The 23910-nt window shown below is 59.8% G+C and overlaps 1 protein-coding gene across 2 annotated transcripts in view; it reads left to right on the top strand.

Annotated features, from left to right (window-relative positions):
• FBLN2 (fibulin 2) overlaps nt 1–23910 on the top strand; it is a 69583-nt gene that overhangs the window by 40319 nt on the left and 5354 nt on the right. Inside the window, exons 3-15 of one of the 2 annotated variants that reach the window (XM_061397239.1) lie at nt 6022–6133; nt 7550–7679; nt 8939–9119; nt 9856–10065; nt 10645–10758; nt 11446–11547; nt 13568–13708; nt 17892–18026; nt 20136–20273; nt 20730–20873; nt 20988–21116; nt 21452–21577; nt 23302–23418. In XM_061397239.1, coding sequence (XP_061253223.1) covers nt 6022–6133; nt 7550–7679; nt 8939–9119; nt 9856–10065; nt 10645–10758; nt 11446–11547; nt 13568–13708; nt 17892–18026; nt 20136–20273; nt 20730–20873; nt 20988–21116; nt 21452–21577; nt 23302–23418 — 1779 coding nt within the window. The remainder of the gene's footprint in view (nt 1–6021; nt 6134–7549; nt 7680–8938; nt 9120–9855; nt 10066–10644; nt 10759–11445; nt 11548–13567; nt 13709–17891; nt 18027–20135; nt 20274–20729; nt 20874–20987; nt 21117–21451; nt 21578–23301; nt 23419–23910) is intronic. The other variant, XM_061397240.1, reaches the window with a different exon arrangement.

Below are 23910 nucleotides of genomic sequence, written 5' to 3'. Positions count from 1 at the left end.
GGCTGGTCACTCAAACACATGTGCAGGAGCAAGCCCAGACGAGCTCAGCCAACCAGGGTGTGGACGCACGGAAGAGCCCTGGGGCCAGAACTCTGTGGGCTTGGTGCCCAGGAGCTTAAAAAGAGCCCGAGAGGCGAAGCTTGCGACCTCAGAGGGGGTGATGGGTGGGGCGGGGGTCCTGGGGGTGCTGGGTCTGGACGAGGAGCCGGAGTCCACACCTGGTGGTCTTTGCTGGCCCTGCCTCCTGCTCCCGCGCTGTGGACAGTACCGGGCAGTGCCAGGCTTGGTCCCGAGCTGATCCCCCACCCGCTCCAAGTGGGTGGCCCTCCCAGCCTCAGGGGTCATGCCCCTGAGTTCCTTTGTCTGAGAAAGGGGGGAAGCCAGCGTGGGGAAGACTAGGACAGAATGGTGGGAAGGCTGCCAAGTGCAGGCTGGGACCTGGCGTCTGCTGGGGGGGCGGGGGCAGGAAGGGAGCCTGCTCCGTCCACAGGGCAGAGAGCCTCCTCCCGGGCTGGCGCTGAGATTCTCAGACAGGGCCTCCAGGATCGGCTGCATCAAGCCACCCCGGCGCCCAAGTGGAGAAGCTGAGGCTGGAGATGGGAAGTTGAGGTGTGGGACGTCCAGCTCCCCGCCTGATCTCGAGTGGGCCTGACAGCGGTTCCCACCCCTCATAAATGCCTGTGGAGATCAAAGCGCCTGGCTCCCACCTGGCTCCTGGCCGGCACTCAGCACATTCCAGCCGATGGTGTTACCCTGATACGGCACCCATCTCCTGCCATCTGGCTGAGCCCCAGGGGTCTGTTGCAATCTGCTAATCTTTAAGGCCGTCTTGGAGAAGGCTTAGGAAGAAAGAATTCAGTCCAGTGAAAGAAAGGACGTTGTGTGCTGAGCTGAACGGAAAGGGACAAGCTGCCTGGATAGAGTGAGCTCCCCACCACCAGAGGTGTTCAAGCAAGGCGAGACTCCCACGTGCCTGGAGTGGGACGGGAGAGGATTAAGTGTGGGTGGTGGCGTCACTCTCAGGGGCCACAGAGACTCAGGCCCCTACCCTGAGGGGACGAAACAGACAAGTGAAAAAGTAAGCTCATAAATAACAGGAGGGTCTCACATAGTGATACGCGCTGTGCGGAGACTGGAAAGTGAGTGATGTGATAAGATCGGGGGCCGTGTTTTACCATCGGGTGTTTTCAGCTTTTATCCAGTTGCTTGGATTAAGGTTTTCCTTTTTGCTTGTGAATTGTATTTTCTTTTTTCCCCTAGCTCTATTGAGATGTTTAACTGTTGTTCAGTCTGTGAGTCGTGTCCAACTCTTTGTGACCACACGAACCGCAGCATGCCAGGCTTCCCTGTCCTTCACTATCTCCCTGAGTTCACCCAAACCCATGTCCATTGAGTCGGTGATGCCATCCAGCCATCTCATCCTCTGTCATCCCCTTCTCCCCCTGCCTCCAATCTTTCCCAGCATCAGGGTCTTTTCAAGTGAGTCGGCCCTTTGCATCAGGTGGCCAAAGTATTGGAGCTTCAGCGTTAGTCCTTCCAGTGAATATTCAGGATTGACTTTCTTTAGGATTGACTGGTTTGATTATTGAGATATAACTGCTGTATAATATTGTGTAGATTTAAGGTGTACGATATGATGCTTTGATATACACATAAACAGTGAAGTGATGATTACAGCTAGGTTGGTTCACACACCCGTCGGCTCGTATAGGTCTCGTTTTTGTTCTTGTTTGTGCTGAGAACGTTTCAGATCTCTCATGGGGTGTTCAAGTGCGTAGCACAGCGCAGGTAACTGTAGGCACCGTGCTCCGCATTAGGTCCTGGGACCTACTCGTCGTGTAACCGGAAGCTTGCGTCCTTTGACCAACACCTCTCCGTTCCTCTAACTGCTCACCTCGCCTCGCCACCCACCCCAGTTCTCGGCGACCATTCTACTCTTTCTGTGAGCTTGGCTCTTTTAGATTCCATATGTAAGTAATATTACAGTATTTCTCTTTCTCCATCGGACGTATTTCACTTAGCGTAATGCTCTCAAGGTGCACCCCGTTGTTGCAGATGGTAGGATTCCCTTCTTGTTTATGGCTGAGTAATACTCGTGTGTGTGTGTGTGTGTGTGTGTGTGTGTGTGTATGTGTGGCGTGTGTGTGGTGCTTTATTCACTGTCGATGGACACTCAGGTTGCTGCTGCGTCTTGGCTTCTATAAACAGTGCTTCTGTGCACATAGGGACGCACGCATGTTTTTGAGTTTGTGCTCTTGTTTCCTTCAGATAAATGCCCAGAAGTGGGGTAGATGCGAGTTCTGCCCTTAATGTTCTGAGGAGCCCCCACACTGCCCACAGTGGCTGCCCCAGCTTGCATCCGCACCAGCAGCGTAGGAGGGTTCTCCCTTTTCTCCGCAGCTTCACCAACACCTGCTGTCTCTTGTCGTCTGGGTGACGTGACAGCCGTCCTGCCCGTTGTGAGGCGGTAGCGCGTCGTGGTTTGACTCCGTTTCTCTGATGACGAGTGATGTTAGCGCCTTGTCACACCTCTGGCCACTCACATGTCTCTAGAAAAACGTCTCTTTTAGTCCTTTGCCTACCGTGAAAATAATTTTTGGTTTGCTGTTGACTTGTATGGGTTCTTTATATATTCTTGTTAACCCTCTTATCACATACCTGGTTTTCAGCTGTGTTCTCCCACTTCATAGATTGTCTTCATTTTCTTGACTGCTTCTTTGGCTGCAAAGAGTCTTTTCAGTTTGACGTAGTACCGTCTGTTGACGTTTGCTGCTGTTGCCTGCACTTCTGGCGTCATTACCAAAAATTTGTTGCGAAGACCACTGTTAAGGATCTTTTCCCTCTGTGGTTTCTTCTAGGAGTTGTATGGTTTGAGTAAATCGTTTTGAGTTGATTTTGGTATATGGTGTGAGGTAAGAGTCCAGTTTAATTCAGTGGATTTTATTTCTGAAGAAGCCTCTCTTTATCCGAAAGTTATTTCCTTAGGTTTTCTTCTAATACTGCCCTTATAGATGTGGAATTTATTTTTGTGTGTGATGTGGGGTAGATACCAACACCAGATATTCAGTCCTTTCCCCACTGGGTATGAATGCCACCTTTATCGTATACTAAATACCCACGTACACATAGTTCTGTTTCTGAATTTTATTTTGTTGCATTCATCTCTTTGTCTTTTTAATTATTAAAACTTTAAGGTGTGCTCCTCTTTATTTCTTTTCATGGATTTTCTTGGGTATTCTTAAGACATATCCTCTTTGCGGTGAATTTTAGAATCAACTTGATACATTTCATGACGAGCTGTTTTGGATCTCGGGGATTCCCCTGAAGCTGTAGATTAAGTAAAGGAAAATGGACGTCTTTAAGGTATTTAATCTTCTCATCTAAATACATATTGTACGTTTCTAACAAAGTATATGGTTATATCTATGGTGGTTGTTCAGTCACTAAGTCGTGTCCGACTCTTTGCGACCCCCTGGACTACAGCACGCCAGGCTCCTCTGTCCCCCACTGTCTCCTGGAATTTTCTGAAATTCATGTCCTTTGAGTTGGTGATGCTATCCAGCCGTCTCATCCTCTGCTGCCCCCCTTCTCCTTTGGCCTTCAATCAAGGTCTTTTCCAATGAGCTGGCTCTTACCTATTAGGCGATTTTTTTCTTCACATAGATTTAGTGTGTTTACCATAGATTTATTTCCAGGTTTCTTTTTAGTATGGAACTTCTTTTCTTTTACCTTTTCTATTTAATTGTTGCTGGTGTATGGTAAAGCCACTAATTTGTATGTGTTGATTTTTTCTACCAAATAATAATAATTAGTATTCATTTTAGTACTGTGTCAACATTGATTCCTTTGGACTTTGTAGAGAAATGAAACCATAACATCTGCAGGGAACGACAGTCATGTCTTCTTTTCTAATGTTTCTGCCGCCTCTTTTCTTTTTCTTGCTTTATTGTATCTGCTGGCATCTCTCAGACAGCGTTAAACAGGAGGATTAGTGGATACTTTTCTGCCTGCAGTGGGGCACTGTCTGCTGTTTCACCACTGGGCGTGATGTTTGTTACTCGTTTTGGTAGACACTGATTTTCAGGAATGTTTTGCATGCCTCCTGGTGCCTCAGAACAGCCTTCAGGTTGATGTCAAAGCCTACTGCCCCTGCTTTCAGAAGGGAAATTGAAACTCAGGAAAGCTCGGTGACTTGAAATGCACGCTACGCCAATGACGCAGATGGTTCTTAGTGAGCTCTCCGTTGCCAGAACCTTGCAGGCTGCTGATGTGTCCTGATGCCTTTCTTCCTCAGCGCTGCTGGGTTCTGTGAACTGCTCAAGGACATTTAGAGGTCCTCATAGGCTTTGGCAGCTGTGCAGCTGTGGGTCTGCATAACAGAGCAGGGCTCTGAGTCTTCAGGGAAGAGAGATGACTGTGCATGGCAGCCCCGAGTTGTGGACCCAGGTACGACGTTATTCTGTGAAGCTGTGCTGCCCCTCAGCACGTACATAGGCATCCAAGTTACGCTTCGTCTTTGAATGTCATTTGTTTTCAGACTGCGGAGGCAAATGGTTGCATCAATTACCTCCCTCATTTCCTGGTTCCTTATCATCTTAGCAAGACTCTCTCGTTTTATTTATTTATTCCTGTTTATTACCGACTCGATGAAGATGAGTTTGAGCAAGCTCTGGGAGTTGGGGATGGACAGGGAGGCCTGGCGTGCTGCAGTCCACGGGGTCGCAAAGCGCTGGACACGACTGAGGGCCTGAACTGAACTGATCCTCTTTCCCCAGGGCCACCTCTCCCTCCGTCTGTCTGTCTGGATTGCTTTTTTGCTTTTCTGTGTTCCTGCACAGCGTACACTTGTGATTTGCACGCAGTCTTCTCAGTGCCGTTCCCGCCCAGTGCTCTGATCCCTGCTGCTGCTGGTTGCCGTGCGTGTTTGTGTCCAGGTTCAGTGTTGTGCAGACATCTCGCCTGCTGCTTCTGACGGCCGTGGGGCCCTCCGTGGAGGACGTCCCCACGTTCCGTCCACGACTCCCGCAGTGATGAGCACTCCGGCTGCCTCCTCACCACTGGCATAAGCCTCACTGAAGTGAGCGTCCTCGAGCTGCTGGAATGTGGGTCCGTGCGATGATGACTGTCCTGCCGTAGACACCGGGAGCAGGACCGCTGGGCCCGGGACGCTGATGCGCCTAACTGTGTCCGAGGGGCCAGGTCTCCACCCGGACTGGCTGCTGCGGTCACCTCTCCCGCGCCCAGGGCACCAGGGCTCCCGCCTGTGCCTGGCATTCATCACTGTTGCCCATTTTCTGGTTTCACAGATACTCTATTTTGGGGGTTGATTTTTTTCATGTTTATTTCTAGGAGGTTACTGTATTTCTCAGTAACAACTCTTTGTCAGTATAGACGTTCCAAAAACACCTCCTAACCTGTCAACAGTCTGCTGTATTTGTCCACGGAGTTCTTGGTTATTCAGAGAATGTTAATTCTGAGGTAGGAAAAGGCATCCATGTTTTAACCTGTGGTCCGTGCCTTTAAGACCTTCTCCCAAGCCCCAGCTCCTCCCGCCCTCCACAGTCATCACACCCATCCTCCCCAAGAACTTTCCCCGATGATGATGCCACTGCTCATGTGTTGGTGTCTTATCTGGTCCCTCAGAGGCAGAGTCTGGGTCGGAGGTTCTTGGGCACTTTGTGGTTCGTTCGGTGAAACTGCCCAGGGAGGGGACCAGGGAAGGAGCTGATGATACTCCGGTCCCACTGGGCTGTCCCCTTGGAGATGGAGTGCGTCTGTGAACCCCGCCTGGCCGGCTCCCCCCGGCTGGACTTGCCCGCCCAGGCAGCTCTGCAGAGACGGTCGTGCCTGCGAGCTGCGGGCTAGCAGCCCGCGTGGTCGGCAGCAGGTGGGCGAGGCCGCTGCCCAGCGATGGACGGGGATCTGGCCAGGTGCCGGCAGCCTCCGTACCTGCCGGGCCTGCACGCCTGGGCACCGCGGGCCCCCTCCAGGCACTGACTCTGCCCGCGTTGCTGCCCACAGTGTCCACGAAGGACCTGATCGAGACATGCTGTGCGGCCGGGCAGCAGTGGGCCATCGACAGCGACGAGTGTCTGGACATCCCCGAGAGCGGCGCCGAGGGCGACGCATGCAGGTAGGCGGAGCCGGCTCCGCGTCCCGTGTCCCCAGCCCCGGACCCCACGCTGCCCCGGGAGCCCGCTGCACACGTCAGGTGCCCGCCCCGTGTCCCCAGCCCCGGACCCTGCGCTGCCCCGGGAGCCCGCTGCACACGTCAGGTGCCCGCAGGTGCTCTCCAGGTGTGAGAGCTCCCGACTGGCCCTGACAGCCAGCCCACCGTGCAGACTAAGCGGCTGACCGGTCAGAAGTGGGCAGCTGGGAGCAGGTGACGGACCCGCCGTCAGCCGGGAACAGCTGGCTGCTTCTCTGACCAGGTGCTGCTCTGGGCCCTGCTCGGCTCTGAGCCTTGATCGCTCCTTCTGACGCTGTTCTCAGCAAAGGAAGCTTTTTTACCCACTCCCTCCCTGTGCCAGGCCCAGGGGACGTCCTCTCAGACACACACCCCCTCTATTCCTGGGACGCACCATCTCATCCAGCCTGCTCCTCTTTCTACATAAGGTTCAGAGAGGGCGTATGGTTCACCCCAAGCCACACAGCTCGTTGGACATTGGGCTGTGTTAGATCCCGTGCTTCCTACTGTCCCAGTGGCTCAGATGGTAAAGAATCTGCCTGCTCTTCTGGCACACGCACTTCCCTGCTGTCCACCCCCCATGTCTCTGCTGCGTGCTGAGCCGCTCAGTCGTGTCCCACTGTGTGTGACCCCACGGACTGTAGTAGCCCATCTCGCTTCTCTGTCCATAGGATTCTCCAGGCAAGAATACTGGAGTGGGTTGCCATGCCCTCCTCCAGGGGATCTCCCCGACCCAGGGGTCGAACCCGGGTCTCTTACCTCTCTTGCATTGGCAGGCGGGTACTTTAACCACTAAGCCACCTGGAAAGCCCTCTGTTAGAAATATGCAAATTCTAGCCTCATCCCTTGGCTCTTGGGCTGCCTAGGAGTTAGGGTGTGCAGTATTCATGAGTCGTGAACCTAGCAGTCTAGTGCTTGCTTGTATCCCTCCTGTGATGGGAACCTCACTACTTCATAGGTAGCCATTTCTGTCACCGGGTGGCCCTTGCTGGGACATGGCCTTCCTCTAGTGAGGCTGAAGCCTGACTTTTCATCCCCCCGTCTTGGGTTCTGGTCTGTCGGCTCTCTCACGCCTATGGTTACTGGAGGCAGGACCAGGGACCCTGACCCCCACTGGTCAGGGACGCCGAGCCCGGAGCCCTGTGGGGCCCAGGCCTGAGTCATCCTGGTTAGGCTGAGAACAGAGCTCATCTCGCTCGGTGGGGACGTGCCGTCTGGCTGCTGCCCCGGTGCCAGCAGGGACCCCGCCCGCGGTGGAGCTCGGCGGGGCTTTCCTTCCCTGAGCCGAGCGTCCTCCGCTGGGAAAGCGGGGGCCCTGGAGGACGGGGTGCTCGGTGGGGCTGAGGCGCGGCTCTGTTGCAGGACGGCCCAGAAGCAGTGCTGCGTGTCCTACTTGAAGGAGAAGAGCTGCATGGCCGGCGTGTTGGGCGCCAAGGAGGGCGAGGCCTGCGGGGACGAGGACAGCGACACCTGCGGCGTCTCCCTGTACAAGGCAAGCTGCCCCGGGCGCGCGGCCCGAGCCTGCAAGTCCTTGAGGGCAGAGGGAGCGGGCGGGCTGTGGGGCTCACTCCTGGGGGCGGCCCTGCACCCACATAGGAGGCACGCCAGTTTCCCTCGGACCCATTCATTCGGGAATATGGACGGAACACCAGTGTGTGTCGGGCCCTGCGTCGTGTGTTAACAACACGGAAATGGCTCACACGAGACCCCCTGCCCTCACAGGGCTTTCTTTTTCTTCTCTGGTCCGTGTGTGGCTGCTCTAAGCCAGTGGCTTTGCTGGCTAGATCTAGGATGGCCGTCACTTGGGACAATGTTTCTCTGCTCCGTGCGGTCCCACTGTCCAGCGGGCTAGCTTGGGCTTGTTCAGGTAGTGGCTGGGCAGGTCTCCAACACAGGAAGCAGAGGTGTGCGAGGCCTTTTGTGGCCAGAAGACCACCCCGTCAATTCTGTCTCCTCCTGTTGGCTGAAGCGAGTCATGAGGCACAATCAAGAGACTGGGAAACGAACCCTCTCTTTCAGTGGAGAATCAGCACTATCACACTGCGAAGACAGGAGACAGTGAAGAGTGAACAACCGGGGCTTTTATTGCAATCCGTCTGCCACAGTAGTTTAAACAAATTAAAGGCTTTGATTTTGGAGGCAGGCAGGCTGGCACAGTGAATCTAAAAATATCTTTGAGCACCTAAGCTTCTGTATTTCTGCTTGATCCTTTTTAGCTTGTAGTTTCCAACTTTAAGGTCACCTCATGACACAGGATAGCTGCTAGAGCTCCAGCCATCACATCTGTTCCAGAAAGGAGGAAGTAGGAATGTAAAGAGATGTGTTTTCAAGTTGAGTTAACCCCAGTTAGGAGCTCTCCTGAAAGCTTTACCCAGCGACTCCTATCTCTAACTTCAAGGGGCCATGGGAAGTGCTGTCTTTTAGGCAACCAGAATAGAATTGGAGTCTGCTGGCAAATATGGGGGCAGTTAATGGGCGTGGACAGGGGTTAACTTGTAGTTCTTTTCATAAGAAGTCATTTATGAATTATTCAAAAACACTTGCACTAGCTGAGCCAGACACAGGACGTGGGGACAGGTGGCACGTCTGTCTCTGGATAGCACGTCCTGGGCAGAAGAAAAAAGAGGAGGGTGAAATCAGCCCCTCCTCTGAGCCTGGGGGCCTGGAGTGAGCCTCGTGGGCCCTCAGGCCGTGTGGAAGGCAGGTGGGGAAGGCCTGTGGGCTGGGCAGCGACCATCCGTTTCTCTCCAGCAATGCTGTGACTGCTGCGGCCTGGGGCTCCGCGTGCGGGCTGAGGGCCAGTCGTGCGAGTCCAACCCCAACCTTGGCTACCCCTGCAACCACGTCATGCTCTCCTGCTGTGAGGGCGAAGACCCCCTCATTGTGCCTGAGGTCCGCCGGCCTCCAGAGCCTGAGGCCGTACCACGGAGAGGTGGGTGCTGCTCCCCAAGCCAGGCGTGGGGGCTAGTGGGTGACAGGGGCAGCTGCTGGGGCTTCTAGACAGGGCTGGTGCCCTCTGGCCTTCTGTGGGGACCTTGGTCACCTTCCCAAGGTCCGGTCTGGACAGAGTTCTGTGGCTTCCGATGATAGACTCCTATTATTTTCAAGATGGTGGTCTCATTTGCTTTTCTATGTAACCATCCATTCTGCACAACTGCGAACCACTCATCTCCCTCTGCTCTCTGCCCACCCACCCTCCAATTTGCTTTTTCACCTATACATCCATACTTCTTCCTCCCCATCCACTCATCCGTTTCAACCAGCCCCCGCCAATCCTGGTCCATCTTTCTACCACTCATTCCCTCATCCTCTCATCCACCCACCCCTCCATCCATCCACTGAGCCAAACACTGACCTCTCCATCAGCCTGTTCATCTACCTGCTCATCCACCTACCCATCCATCTGCCCACCCACCCACCCCTCCATCCATCACATCCACCCACCCACCCCTCCATCCATTCATCCATCCATCCATCCGTCCACCCACCCCTCCATCCATCCACCCCTCCGTCCACCCGCCCCTCCATCCTACATCACGCTGTCTCAGCTGAGCACATGGAATGTTCTGGGGAGGACCTGATCAGATTTCCTGAGGGCCTGTGGTGTGGTCTCAGCCACTCGCTGGGGCCAGCCTGGCTCTCATCACGAGCATGGACCCCCGCCCCAGTTTCAGAGGCAGAGTTAGCGAGCCGGGAGGCCCTGTCGCTGGGCACGGAGACCGAGCTGCCCAACAGCCTGCCGGGCGACGACCAGGACGAGTGCCTGCTCCTGCCGGGGGAGCTGTGCCAGCACCTGTGCATCAACACCGTGGGCTCCTACCGCTGCGCCTGCTTCCCCGGCTTCTCGCTGCAGGATGACGGCCGCACCTGCCGCCCAGGTGAGGCCGGTGGTGGGGGCGGGGCTGGCCCTGCCAGCAGGGCGTGGTGGTCCTGGGATGGGGGTTAGTCCTGCCCCTTCCGCCATGCACAGGTAGGAACCCACAGTTGCCAGGGGTCCCGAGCGATCGGTTTGTGAGCCCAGGCAGATGGCTCCCTCCTGGAGCTCCATCTACAGGGGAGCCCCAGCACCCCGAGCTGGATTCAAGCTCAGGGCCAGGACCTGGTCCATAGAGGAGGCCCCCATGTCCCCAGACTGTGTCCCCAGCCCTGGGCCTGTGGAGGTCAGGCCCCAGCACCCTGTCCAGGAGGACTTTCTCCCTGCCAGCTTCCAGGGTAGAGTCATCTGAGTCTAGAGACCCTTTCCCCTCCCTGCCCCCAACTCTGATCAGCTGCGAGATGGATCTTGCCTGAAATGTGTTCCTCCCTGAGCCTCCGTTTCCTCTGCCTTGGGGTTGGGGGTGCGGGGTGTGTGTGTGAAATGACCCTTCCCCACTTGAGTGCCCCGAGTGACACCTGTAAGGGCCTGAGGTTGACTGCAGACATGAGACCCCCTCGCTTGTCTGCCCTGTCTGTGACAGAAGGCGGCCCCCCCAAGCCAGAGGCCGCCGAAGAGTCTGCACAGAGGCCCGAGTCTGCCCAGGTGGCCCCCAACACCATCGCGCTGCCCGTGCCGCAGCCCAACACCTGCCAAGGTAAACCCGGGCGCGGGCAGGCGGGGAGCCCTCCAGGGCTGGGCATGAGCAAGGTGGCCCTGCCAAGGGGTGCTTCTGCTCGGGGAGGTTGGCTGAACTCTCTGTCTGCGCTGTGAGAGGTGAGCTGGGGGACACGGCCTGGGACGAGTGTGTGTGGCCCCTGGACGGCCCGTCAGCTGCCTTTAGGCTCAGTTTCTGTAAAACCGAGGGCGTAGAATCCCCGCCTGCCCAGGCACCGTACAGCCTGGATTCAGCGACACATGGGAAGTTCTCTGCATCCTCCCCTCCTCCCTCCCCATCTCCTTCTCCCCGGCATCCCTGGTACTTGAGGGAGGGGTGGGTGATGGTGGCAGAGCCCAGACCCCAGCAGGGGTTGAGCAGGGAGGGAGACCTTGTGGAAAGGGTCGGGACTGGGGTTCCCCGGCTCCCGGCCCCTCCGCATGTAGGCTGGAGCCAGGGGTGCTGGGCCGGCTGGTCTCCTGGCAGACAGTAAGGAGTCTCTGCAGCACAGGAGAGCCAGGCTCAATCCCTGGGTCGGGAAGATCCCCTGGAGGAGGGCACGGCAACGCACTCCGGTAGCCTTGCCTGGAGAATCCCAGGGACAGAGGAGCCTGGTGGGGCCGCAGTCCGTGGGGTCGCGAAGAGTCAGACCCGACTGAGCGGCTAACGCGCCCACTCTCCTGGCAGACAACGGGCCCTGCAAGCAAGTCTGTAGGGTCGTCGGGGACACAGCCATGTGCTCCTGCTTCCCCGGCTACGCCATCATGGCGGACGGCGTCTCATGTGAAGGTGAGTCCCCGCCGCCTACCTGAGCGGCCCGGCACGGGGGAGGCGGTCCAGGGCTGGGCCCCGCTGTGCAGAGAGCGGGGAGCAGGTGCGGCTGCCGCGACCGCTGGTGGCACGGGGAGCGGCTGAGACCGCTGCCTCACCACATGCCAGGGGTGCTTGCAGCCCCGGCACCCCCTGGAGCGGGCCTTCCCAAACCTGAGTGTGCAGCCGGTGCCCTGGGGGCCTGGGACCACGCCGATCCTATGATTGCCACCTGGCCCCAGAGATCCGACCCAGTAGGTGTGGGGAGGGGCCCGAGGCCCCCCTGGGCCCCGCTCTGACCGCCTCTGTCCCTGAGGGTCACCCCGCGTGAGTGGCCTGTCTTGGCTTGTGACCGCCTTGCCCTGTAATGGTGAGCACTCCAGACTCTGAATCCAGCAATCCGAGTTCGTATCTCGGTGGGACCTTTCTGTTAGCCCTGCTGGTGGCTCAGACGGTAAAGAAACTGCCTGCAACGCAAGAGACTTGGGTTTGATAGCTGGGTCGGAAAGATCCCCTGTAGGAAAGCACGGCAACCCACTCCAGTATTCTTGCCTGGAGAATCCCCATGGGCAGAGGCGCCTGGCCGGCTACAGTCCCTGGGGTCGCAAAGAGTTGGACACGAATGAGCGCCTAACACGCCTCCTCTCACTCACAGCCCCTGTTCCAGCCACGGGTGAAGCCAGGACAGCAGGCAGTGCCCTCCGCTGGCTGCCGTGGGGAGCCAGGCCGGGGCGAGGGTGGCCCAGGTTGTGGGCCTGCTCTCAGAAACCACGGAGGGGTGTGGGTGTCGGTGACGCTGCCTTCACAAAGGGGCTGGAAAGGGTCTGGAAGCGCGTCCCTTTCTCACCTGTGAGCCCGCTCAGTCTGGGTCTCGTCCCAGGGGAGGGGTCTGCCCTGCAGGCCGGGCCCGCCCTCTGTGAGGCAGGGTCATCAGGGCATGGTGCCCCCAGCGAGCATCACCTGGAGCCCCTCCGTGTCTGGAGGCGGTGTGGGCGCAGAGCGAGCCAATGGTGTCGGAGATGCTTTAGTTCACGTTCAGGAGCCATGACGCTGGTGGGGGTCCTGGGGGGTTACGTCTGTCTGGGAAAGACCCCCATCCCTGTCAGCAGCCAAAACCTGCCTCCGGCCTCTTGCCCGAGACCGTTCTGGTGTAGGCGGAAACCATCCTTATGCTCAGCAAGGGCAGGAGACTTGCCCAGGGTGCACAGCACGGCGGTGCCTGGAAAGCCTTTCTCTCAGATGGTGGGGACCAAGCTGGCTCTGCTCCCCGTCTTCCGGGACCTGTGTCTTTCCTGGGCCCATGTCCCTGCTCCTCCAGGCCCCCGCTTCTCTCTGCAGGGCCCCCAGCGGTGAAGGCTGTGGTGTCCAGGTCAGGGGGTGCATGCGAGGGTGTTCCGTGGGTGCAGTCTGCCCTGCAGGGGAGTCCTGCTGGGCTCCATCCTGTTTAAAATCATCCACCAGGTGACCAACAGTGACGGATCAAGAATCATTTTCAAGTGTCCAGATTTCAGGTTTTTCTCGGATCGTTATAATATCCGAGCCTGCAGCCCCGCTTCCCCTTTGGACAGAGCACAGGCTCAGCAGTGCCCACGGAGCCCCCTTGGCCCCTGCTCCTGTGGGTGTCCCCAGCCTGGCCCCCTACGCGCTCAGATTTACAGCCCCCAGCATCTGTGCCTCCCCTGGCCGCCCGTGGAGCTGGAGTGTCTCCGGAGCATGGGTGGGGGACAGCCTCTCGTCCCGCCCGCTGTGTTACCCCAGGCAGGCTGTCTGCCCTCTCTGAGCTTCACCTGGCCACCTGTCCTTACCAGAGCTTCTGCTCCCTCATCTTTTGACCGCACAAACTCAGACTTGGGCCCAAAGCCCAGAGGGACCGCTGATGGATGGGCCGAGAGGCCCCGGGCAGCTCCCTGCCCCTCTGGGCCTCAGTTTCCCCATCTGTCACTGGAGGCCACACCTCTCTAACGGCCCTTCTGTTTCTCCTCCTGCGACTTATCACTAGACCAAGACGAGTGCCTGCTTGGCACTCACGATTGTAACCGGCGACAGTTCTGTGTGAACACCTTGGGATCCTTCTACTGTGTCAACCACACAGTGCTCTGTGCTGAGGGCTTTATCCTCAACATGCACAGGAAATGCGTGGGTAAGCCTGAGCCCCGCCCACCGCCACGCCCCCCGCTCTGCTCCACGCTGCCGCAGCCACGTGCCAAAGGGCCCGACCTTTGCATGTGAGCCCTCAGCACAGCCACCACGCTCCATGTCCTGCCCTGCTTCTCCACTGACCCCCGGGGAAGCCGCTCTCCCCAGGGATGGGCCTGAGTCAGAGCTGGAACCGAGGCGTGACCTGGCTGCTCACTGAAGAGGGGGCATTGAGACGCGTGGGCAGCAGGACAGGATGTGTGGGGCTTGGGGGCAGGGAGGCCGGGCTTCAGAGCAGGACCGCCAGGTCTTGAGCTTCCTCTTGGGCCTCTGTTTCATCTGTGAGAAGGGAGTGCTCAGAGCACTGCTCCCCCTTTGGTGATTATGTGACATGTGCGTGGCATACCCAGAACGCCAGGCACAGTGAGCATGTGACCTCAGCTGCTGAGGTTGTACTTCAGTGGGGCCAAAGTCCCTTCCAAGGCAAATGGATGGAGCTGGGGTCCGGATGGTCCAGGGTTGTATACCCCAGCTGGGTGTTCATTTGCTGTGTGACCCTGAGCCATGGCTGCCTGGGCAGCTGGTCTTCCATGGCTGGAGGGGGGCATCTGAGGTTTTCTCGGAGGAAACATCATGGACCTGACCAGAGAGGGACCCAGGGTAGCGGGGCATGGGGCAGACTGGGAAATGCTATGGCAGGGGCACAGGCCGAGGGGGAGGCTGTTCCAGCCGGCGGCGTCTGGACACCCTCCCTGGAGAAGGCGGCATTGGCACGGGTCTCCAGGGACGGCAGGGACGCCGGAGATGAGGAGGGCACGCGGGGAGGAAGAGCCGCGGCAGGAAGCACATGGAGGTGGGAATGGCTTGCGCCCAGACGCCCCCGCCTGTTGTCTCTGTGCTTGAGGACCATGCCCACCTTGGGCATGTCCTTTGCCTCACCCACCACCGCTGGGCAGCTGTGTGGCCACTGCAGACATGTTTGCCCCCCGGTCCCCGGCCGTGGGCACAACATGAGCCCTGCGGAGCCTGCTTGTCGGCAGCTCCTCCCGTCTGGGTCGTGTCTGCGTGTGTGTCTGGGAGGATGGTCCACGGGGCCTGCCAGCGCCCTCCCAGGATGTGGTATGCACGTTTTCCTGGTGGTCTGGACAGATGACTTTGTTCTCAAAGGGGTTGCCGGGGGGCTGGAAAACGGGTTTTGGGATTAAAGAACAGAGGTGCCTCCATTCAGCAAGGTTTATGGTCGTTCGTTCAGTCTTTCCCTCCATGTCATCCTGCCTGGACCCCGGTCTCCTTTTCATCCTTGTTCCACGCACGTGTTCATCTCGTCCGTGAGCACTCACTCATTCTTTGCATCACTTGTCTGTCCACAAACGTGTCTTCTGTGGTGCGTTTGTAAGCTCCAGGCGTGTTCTGTTAACCTCGGCTGGTGAGACGGGAGATGGGTGCCCGGGTGAAGAGTGTGGTCTCTGCGGCCAGACGGCCAGGGTTCAAGCCCTGGCTCTGCCACTTTCTACTTGTAGGATCCAGGACCAGTCGTTTAATCTCTCTAAGACTCAAGTTTCTTCACCTGTGAAAAGAGAAACAGCATCCACCTCCAAGGGTCACTGTGCTGCTTAGATGAGTCTGTGTAAACAACTTGCTAGAGTTTGATGTCATACTAATGATTCAACAAATGTGTTATACTGAGGCAGCCTGTATAGGTAGTGAGCTCCCCATCACTGGAGGTATGTAAGCCAGAGTGGGACAGGACTGAGTGGTGCCAAGTCCAGAGGACTTTTGACAGGCTGGTGACCTCTGTGGGGGCACCCCTGTGCTTTTCTGTTGGCCTGTTGTGCCCTGTCCTTTGAGGACTGGCGTGGGCCCTGGGGAAGAGTGTTCCAGGTGGGCCGGGCTTTGGGAAGATGGGAGTCTTGGCTCTGCGGCCCACTCTGCGGGGGTGAGGAGAGGGCTGGGCACTCCAGGCTCTGTTCTTGTTGCCACGTGCAGGCCGTGGGACTTTGGTCCGGTCACATCCCCTCAGTGAGACCTACTTCCTTAGCTGGGAAGGAGTGTTCAGGGTCATGGAAGGGCATTTCCTCTAAGCCAGCGGTCTGCACCCTTTTCGGCACCAGGGACTGGCTTTGTGGAGACAGGGTTTCCACGGGGAGGAGGGGGACGGCTCGGGCGGTAACGCGAGTGATGGGGAACGGCAGCGGAGTGGTGCCCGCTTGCCTATGGCGCACCTTCTGCTGCGTGGCCTGGCTTCTAACAGCCCGCAGACCAGTGTGGTTGGGGGCCCCTTCTCTAAATCACCGGATCCCTAGTGAGCCGTGCAGTCAGTGGCGTCTGCTGTCGTCCCTCAGCATGCTTCCTCCCAGGCTCCGGAGCAGGGTGGGGACTGGGGGCGGGGGAGCTCCTGACCCACAACATTTCTGGGGTCCTGAGAAAGTGTCAGTCCAGCCTGTAAATCAGAAGTCTCTATCTTGCAGAGCCAAGCCTTTCTTGGAAACTGTGGGTCCAGAATCCCCTTTTCTTCTCCCTCATCCCCACCAACCAGGCTTGGCTCGGCTTATACACCAGTCGGCTCACCTGGGACTTTGGGAGCATTTTTTTTCTGGTGGCTCAGAAAATAAAGAATCCACCGGCGATGCAGGAGACATGGGTTCGATCCCTGAGTCAGGAAGATCCCCTGGAGACAGGAAAGGCTACCCACTGCAGTATTCTGGCCTGGACAATCCCATGGACCGAGGAGCCTGGTGGGCTACAGTCCATGGGGTCGCAGAGTCAGACACGGCCGAGTGACTAACACACACATGCCCCACAGCCTGGTACCCCTCCTCTCCACCTTGTCCCCGTCCTGCTTGTAGGATCAGCTCTGATCTCAGTGTCCCCCAGAGCAACCCTGACATTCCAGCCCCCGAGCAGGTGGTGCTTCTGAGACCGTGCCGCCTTCCTCCCCAGTGTCTCCACCCGCCTGTCCCCTCTCCCCTGCCAGCTCGGGGTGGCCCCCACGCGGCTAGGCCACCTGGGCTCAGCACAGAATAGGTGCTGGTTGAGGTGTGTCCAGGGAATGAAGGAATCAGCAAGGACTGCTGCGTCTCCGCGGCCGGGTGGGGTCGGCAGGCGCTGTCCTCCGCGCGTGCTTAGCTCCTGCCTGTGGGACGTCTGCGTTGATCACCGCTCTGAGTCCCCTCGGCCCCCCCCCCCCCCGGGGCTGCTTCTCCCTCCTTTGCGGGCGTCTCCCCACCGCCTGCTCCCACCAGGCGTCCATCCTAGGCCTCTTCTGTGCCTGTCCTGTCCCCGAGCTGACCTTAGCATCCACCACTCCCAGCTTCACTAAGACCCGTTCTGTGAACTCCAAGGCAGGACCCCGGCTGGCCCTTGACCCTCAAACTCAGTGTCACCTCCAGGGCTCCCAGCCTTCCTCTGTGAGCCTGCTCCCCTCAGCTGGCCCCATCCTCAGCTGCCCAGCTGCTTGGCCAAGAAGCTTTGGCAAGACCCCTTGGCTTCTTTTTTCTTCTCTCCTTCATCTCATTCATCATAGATCTGTTGCTTTGACTTTCACATTGTTTTCAGAACGTGACTGCGTCTCCTCACCTCCGTGGATGGCAGCCTCAGCCCCTTCATCTCCTATTCTATGAACCCCTCATTCCTGGAGTGTTCACTCTCCACCAGGGGCCCCTGTTACAAACAAGTCAGTCCACTCTCCTCCTCTGCTGGAACCCTCGATGGCTCCCGCCTCCCCCCGCATCTCCTGATCACCTCTTCCCACACCGCACCATCTGGACCCTACCCTGAACCTGCCCCCTCTGCCTGGGATGTGTGTTTGGCTCGTCCTGGGTCTCTTCAGATGATTGCTCAAGTGCCCTCTGCCCTGATGACCCTTCGTGCCCCATACTCCTGGTCTCCTCCACCCCACTGTTTCTTCCATAAGACTCCAGACCACCCTCCCTCTTAGGTCTGTCTGTGGGGCATCCTCTTCTGAGTGTGCCCCATGGCAGGGCTCCTGTCTGTCTAGTTCACCGGTGCCCTGGGGCCAAGCACAGTGCTGCTGGCACCAGGCATGTGCTCCATAAATCTTTGTTGAATGGGTGGTGGCACAGAGCCTGCTGCTGTCTGGCAGGCGAGCACCTTGAGGGCGGGACTGGTTGGCTGCTGCCGTCCCCAGGACCACCCCGCAGCCCCTGACGGCCTGGCCCTCCCCGCAGACATCAATGAGTGCGTGACAGACCTGCACACGTGCAGCCGCCGCGAGCACTGCGTGAACACGGTGGGCTCCTTCCACTGCTACAAGGCTCTGACCTGCGAGCCGGGCTACAGGCTCGAGGATGGCGAGTGTACAGGTGAGGAGGGCTGGCTGCAGGCCCTGCCCCGCCCCTCACCCTGCCCCGCCGCCCCGCCCCCTTACCCTGCCCCGCCCCTCCCCTCACCCCGCCCCTCCCCTCACCCCGCCCCTCCCCTCACCCCGCCCCTCCCCTCACCCCGCCCCTCACACGTCCAGCCCCGCCCACTTACCCTGCCCTGCCCCAACCCCTTAGCTTGCTCTGCCCCGCCCCTTACCCTGCTCTGCCCCGCCCCTCACCATGCTCCGCCCCACCCCTCACCCTCTCGCCCCTTCACTTCACCCCGCCCCGCCCTGCCCCCACCCCTTAGCTTGCTCTGCCCCGCCCCTTACCCTGCCCCCGCCCCTACCATGCTCCGCCCCCCCCCTCACCATGCTCCGCCCCCCCTCACCCTCCCCCCCCCCGCCTCCCCCACGGGCCGCTCAGAGCTTGCTCCCTCAAGAAAGTTCCAAGCTCCAGGGTTTCTGGCCCGTTAAGAGACCCCACAGACGATGGTGTTTGGGGGCAGAGGTGGCCTCCAAACTGGTGGGGGGGGGGAGGGGCGAGGTAAACGTGTCTGGGTCATGTTAGTCTCTTCATGCCTCCGTTCCCACAGAAGGGTCGTTTCTGTCCTTTCTAACCAGAAGATTCTAACCTCAGAAGAGAGAAGTTCTGCTGAGCCATTTCAACAGCTGCTTCCCCGGCTTCGTTTATGGGCCCGGCAGGGTTCTGGGTGGTGGGGGTGCTGCGGGGGCGTGTTTCTCTGTCTGGTCTGTTGACCAGGGAGGCAGGGGCTCACAGGCACACCAGGATGGCAGGGCTAAGGCTGGGTTTTGCTTTAGTTGGGGGTTCAAAGAGGCCAGCCCCCTGTGGGGGTGATGTCGAGGTAGGGACCTACAGAATGTAGAGCCCCTGGGAAGGGTGCCAGCCCTTAGGGGAGAGGGGAGGAGGGGGCCTTGGTGCAAGGAGCAGAGGGCAGTCTTGGCTGGCGGCACACTGCCAGTGCAAGGAGGCTGCTGGGTTGGCAGGCCCAGGCAGGCAAGGGCTTGGGAGTCTGTTTCACACATGATGGGTGACAGTTTATTTAAATGTCCAGAAGAATGTCACCCAGGAGGTGAGACCCAGAGCAGTGCTCCATTGTTGCAAACTCAGAAAATTTTGATGGGAACCAACTCTGAGGTTGGGCATGAGCTCAGGGAAGTGGCTGAACACACTCTGTGCCAGGCCCTGAGCTGGGCTCAGAGCAGGGGTGAAATGAGCTGAGAGGAGAGGAGCCCAGACCCCTTATTGCACACCTGTGTACACCCACGCACGCCCAGGGCACACGCACACCAATGGCGAGCCCCCTTTAGAGAACCCTGACCCCTGGGGAGCGGTCCTGGCTCCCTGGACGCCCAGCACCCCTGGCCGTCTGCTCCCAGGGCATCCTCCTTAGACCAGAGTGGCCAGGCAGAGGCTGTGTCCTCAGGCTTCTGGGGGTTGTTGGAGGGGGTCCTCGAACCCAGCATGGGCCCCCTAGAGACAGGACTGCTGTGGAAACCAGAGGGGGTGGACGGATGGACAACAGACAGACACACGAGGTGGGCCTGGCCGTCAGGAGGCTGATGGAGTCTCGGCCGTCCCACGAGCCCCGCGTGTCGCCTTTTGACTCCGTCCTCGGCTTCCTCATCTGGGGAAAGAGCCCGATGTGCCTGTTGCGGGGTGGGGGGGACACAGGCCGGCACTTTGTAAACTGTGGGTCTGGCAGCGGGGGCGGGGCGGGGCGGGGGTGGGTCGTGACCCGCTGGGGCCGCATGGCAGGTGGGGACAGTGGAGACACGCAGGTCTGGGGGCTCCATCCTTGGAAGCTCCAAGCCCGGCGGCCCAAGAGCAGCGCTGAACTGTGCCCGTGCCTCAGCTTCCCCCATGCGGGAGGGGGCTCGTCTTGGCCCCGGCCCTGGGTTCCCACACGCACTGAGTAAAGACGTACATCTCAGAGTGCGCGGCAGTGAGAGGGGTGACATCATCACTGCTGCACGGGCCACGGCGGTGCCCCACAATGCGGGAGACCTTTGTAACATCAAGGTTGTGGCAGGGGTGTGCGGGTGCGTGCCCGCCAGCCCCTGACCCCCGGCCCTGTCTCTGTGGCAGATGTGGACGAGTGTGAGCTGGGCACGCACAACTGCCAGGCGGGCGCCGTGTGCCACAACACCAAGGGCTCCTTTTACTGCCAGGCTCGGCAGCGCTGCCTGGAAGGCTTCCTGCAGGACCCCGAGGGCAACTGCGTGGGTGAGCGGGGTCTGCCCGGCTGTGTCTGCCGGCCCCGGGGTGGGGGGGTGTGGTCTTCAGGGAGGGTGCTTGGGGGAATGGGCTCTGAGGGCTTTAGAGATCGGGGCGGCCTGGGTGGCTGCGCTTCCCTCCCCCAGCCTCCGTGTTCCTGTCAGTGTCAGTGCCTGGGCCCCGGAGGCCTTTGCAGACAGAAGCTCCCATTACCCTGAGCTGTCTGATCATGGCTGAGTTGCTTCTTCTTCAGTCTGTTTCCCCCATCTGTGGGACTGGGCTGGATGAAGGTGCATCACATCTGTTTTGACCTGGTCAACAGTGCCCAGCTTCTGGGAGGGAACACCCTTGGGTCCTGGGACACAGGCACTGGGGGGGGTCTGACCTTCCGGCCCTGACCTGGGCTGGCCTGGGGCCCCAGGAGGGGCTGCACCTGGCTCCCTGTCACCTGCACCCCCTCCACAGACATCAATGAGTGCACATCTCTCTCCGAGCCGTGTCGGCCCGGCTTCAGCTGCATCAACACGGTGGGCTCCTACACGTGCCAGCGGAATCCGGTGATCTGTGGGCGCGGCTACCACGCCAGCCAGGACGGGACCAAGTGTGTGGGTGAGGCCTGCCGCTGCCCCCACAGCCTCCGCCCTCCTGGGGGCCCTGGGCGTGGCAGCTCCTGCAGGGGGTAGAGCTCGGGCCTCAGTGTGCCCTGCTGGCCTCCCCCTGCAGACGTGAACGAGTGTGAGACGGGTGTGCACCGCTGCGGCGAGGGCCAGGTGTGCCACAACCTCCCCGGCTCCTACCGCTGCGACTGCAAGCCTGGCTTCCAGCGGGACGCCTTCGGCCGCACCTGCATTGGTAGGTGGGGCTGGTGGCTGGGACGTGCCCCCAGCAGTGCCCGCCTGTCCCAGGCCCCAGCCAGCCTTGCTCTGACCACCTGCCTGGCCGTCTCTGGGCGTGTCTGCCCAGCTGAGGCTCCCCTCACGGTTCCTGTTGCCCTCGTTTCTTGCTTTTCGGCCGTGTCTGTCCGTGCGTCCCTCCGTCTCCCTACAGTGCCCCGGCTGCTTCCTGCTCTGATCCTTCCTCCCCCTCGCTCCTTTGGGTCCCTGGGTCCCTCCTCTGCCCGGGGTTGGGGTGGGGGCTGGCATCCAGGCCCCTCTGCCCTCCTGAGCCCCCGCACCTGCCGCCCGCAGATGTGAACGAGTGCTGGACGTCACCCACGCGTCTCTGCCAGCACACGTGCGAGAACACGCTGGGCTCCTACCGCTGTTCCTGCGCCTCCGGCTTCCTGCTGGCGGCCGACGGCAAGCACTGCGAAGGTACGGCGGCCCCCCACCCACCCTCGGCTGCCCGCCGCTTCCTGCAGGAACCCCCGTCTCAGAGCGGGGGTCGGCTGTGCTGTCTGCACGCCTGGAGGTGGGAGTTTCCCCGTGTGCAGGGCTGGCAGCCCAGCTTCTGCCCCTTGGTAGGCTCTGGTCCCGGTCACCACTGCGGTGCCCTGGGGTCTGGGGAGGGAGCCAAGTGAGCGAGACAGGAGACAGGCCCGCGGCCCCGCAGCACCCCACTGATGCCACCCGGCCATGTGCTGTGCAAGCGGACCAGTCACGGTTTTCCAGATCCCAGCATCCCAGATATTTATCACGCATAAATCCTGCTGGGTTTTACATGTTCCTGGCAGGTTTAAACTTAAAAGAACACGCTACGGGGTGCCCCGGGGCTAACAGAGAGAACTTGTGAGGGGCTGTCCCAGGTCTGCTGGGACTGGGGTAGGGGAGGCGGAGGTCCCAGGCTGCTCAGTGCAGGGGGAGGGGTCGAGGGGGTGAAGGGGTTGTGGGGTCTCCAGCCTCCCCTAGCTGGCGCCGTCTCTCCCGGCACCTTCCCCAGAGGTGTCCTCCTTCCTTCCCTACTGGGGAGGTGAGTTTGCTGAGACCCGCAGGCAGGCCAGGCCCCTCCGTCTGATTGCCTGGCCTGGCTAAAGAGCCGGCCTCCCTGGGACAAGTCCAGCCCAGGGGCAGCGGAGCGTCGCCAGGCTTGGCTCCGTCGCACGGCACTCGGATGGGCTCCCCAGACAGACCCTGTGGCTGCCGTTCAGTCACTGGTGCTCCCGTGACCTTTGAGGCCCTCCGCCGGGCCAGGTGGGCACAGAGCTATGGGGGGCGGGCCATTCTGCCTTCACCCACTCCTCGTCCCTACCTCGCCCACTTCTCGGGCTGCACGGTAGACGCGAGGAAGGAACCAGCGTGGCCTCGGAGCCTGGTAGAGGAGACCAGGCACTTATGCATTCATTAGTACCTTCAGTCATTCCGTGTGAAAGCGGTGTGTGCGGAGAGGCCGTGAGCGTCACGGGTCAGGCGGCGGCCCCAAGGGCGTGTGCAATGTCAGCCCCACCCCACCGCGGCTCACCCTGCTCCTACCCCAGCACCCCATGCTCATGCACAGGGCCACCCCCAGCTGCTCTGTACCTCATCAGCTCCAGAGGGTGGGGGTGTTTGTCTGTCTTGTTTGGGGCCGTGTCTACAAGCTGGGCACAGACCCGGCGCTTGTCAGAGCTCAGCAGGTCTCGGCTGGATGAACGAGAGACAAGTCCCTTCCTGCACGGAGCTCGGGGTCCAGCCAGTGCTCCCCTCACTGTCCTCCACTCGCTCCCTCCCCGTCCGCCGCAGACCGGCTCTTGCTTCTCCCCCAGCCCCGTGAAGGGGGTTGAGGGCAGGTCCCTGTCCGCACCTCAGGTGACATTCTCAGAGCCACCTGCCCAAGCTGCCATGGACCTGCATGGACCAGCATCTAGTTCCCCACGGGGGATCTACGCACCACTGTGGTGCCTCCTCCAGGCAGCCGGCCAGCACTCTACCACTCCCGCCTCTGCCTCGCCACATGTCCCCGGCTGACCCCTTGCCTTTTTCTGGACCTCGGGTTCCCCATCAGCCCCAGGCGGAGGCTGGACCCGATGGTCTCTCGAGAGAAGGCTCCACATGAGCGAGACCTCGGTCCCGGCTCTGGTCTGGGCGGGCTCCTCCGTGACCTTCGGCCGGTCTGTGCGCAGATGTGAACGAGTGTGAGGCCCAGCGCTGCAGCCAGGAGTGCGCCAACATCTACGGCTCCTACCAGTGCTACTGCCGGCAGGGCTACCAGCTGGCCGAGGACGGGCACACCTGCACAGGTACCTACCTCCCCTGGCCCGCCCGGGGCCCCCGCCCGGAGGCACTGCCCCGTGTGCCAGGCTCGAGAGCCCCCGCCGCGGGGAGGGGATGCTCCGGACACACAGAGGCCTCAGCGGCGGAGCGGCGCTCCCATCCCTGCCGCGCGGCTTCCTGGCACCTGGACAGGGGCTCCCCAAGCCTGACTTCAGGCACCTTCCCTGCAAAGCAGAGATGATGGTCGTGACCTCAGCGGGGTGAAGGTTTAAGTTACATAGTTGACCTTGAATCCTGCAGGGCTCAGGGCCTCCCCGCCCCTGGAGTCACGTGTAACTTTACAGCTCGCCCTCTGTATCCGTGGTTCCACATGCGTTACTGGCCCGAGGGTGGATCCCACAGTAATTATTGAAAAAGGTCCCTATGCATGTGGATGCACGCAGTCCAAACCCGTGTCGTCAGGGGTCAGCTGTGCCTCGTCCAGGCCACGTCTGGTACCTGATGGGCCCTCAGCCGGC

The sequence above is a fragment of the Bos javanicus genome, chromosome 22 (genome assembly GCF_032452875.1).
Source record: "Bos javanicus breed banteng chromosome 22, ARS-OSU_banteng_1.0, whole genome shotgun sequence".
NCBI classification, from domain to species: Eukaryota; Metazoa; Chordata; class Mammalia; order Artiodactyla; family Bovidae; genus Bos; species Bos javanicus.
This window is presented reverse-complemented; position numbering and strand designations above follow the sequence as displayed.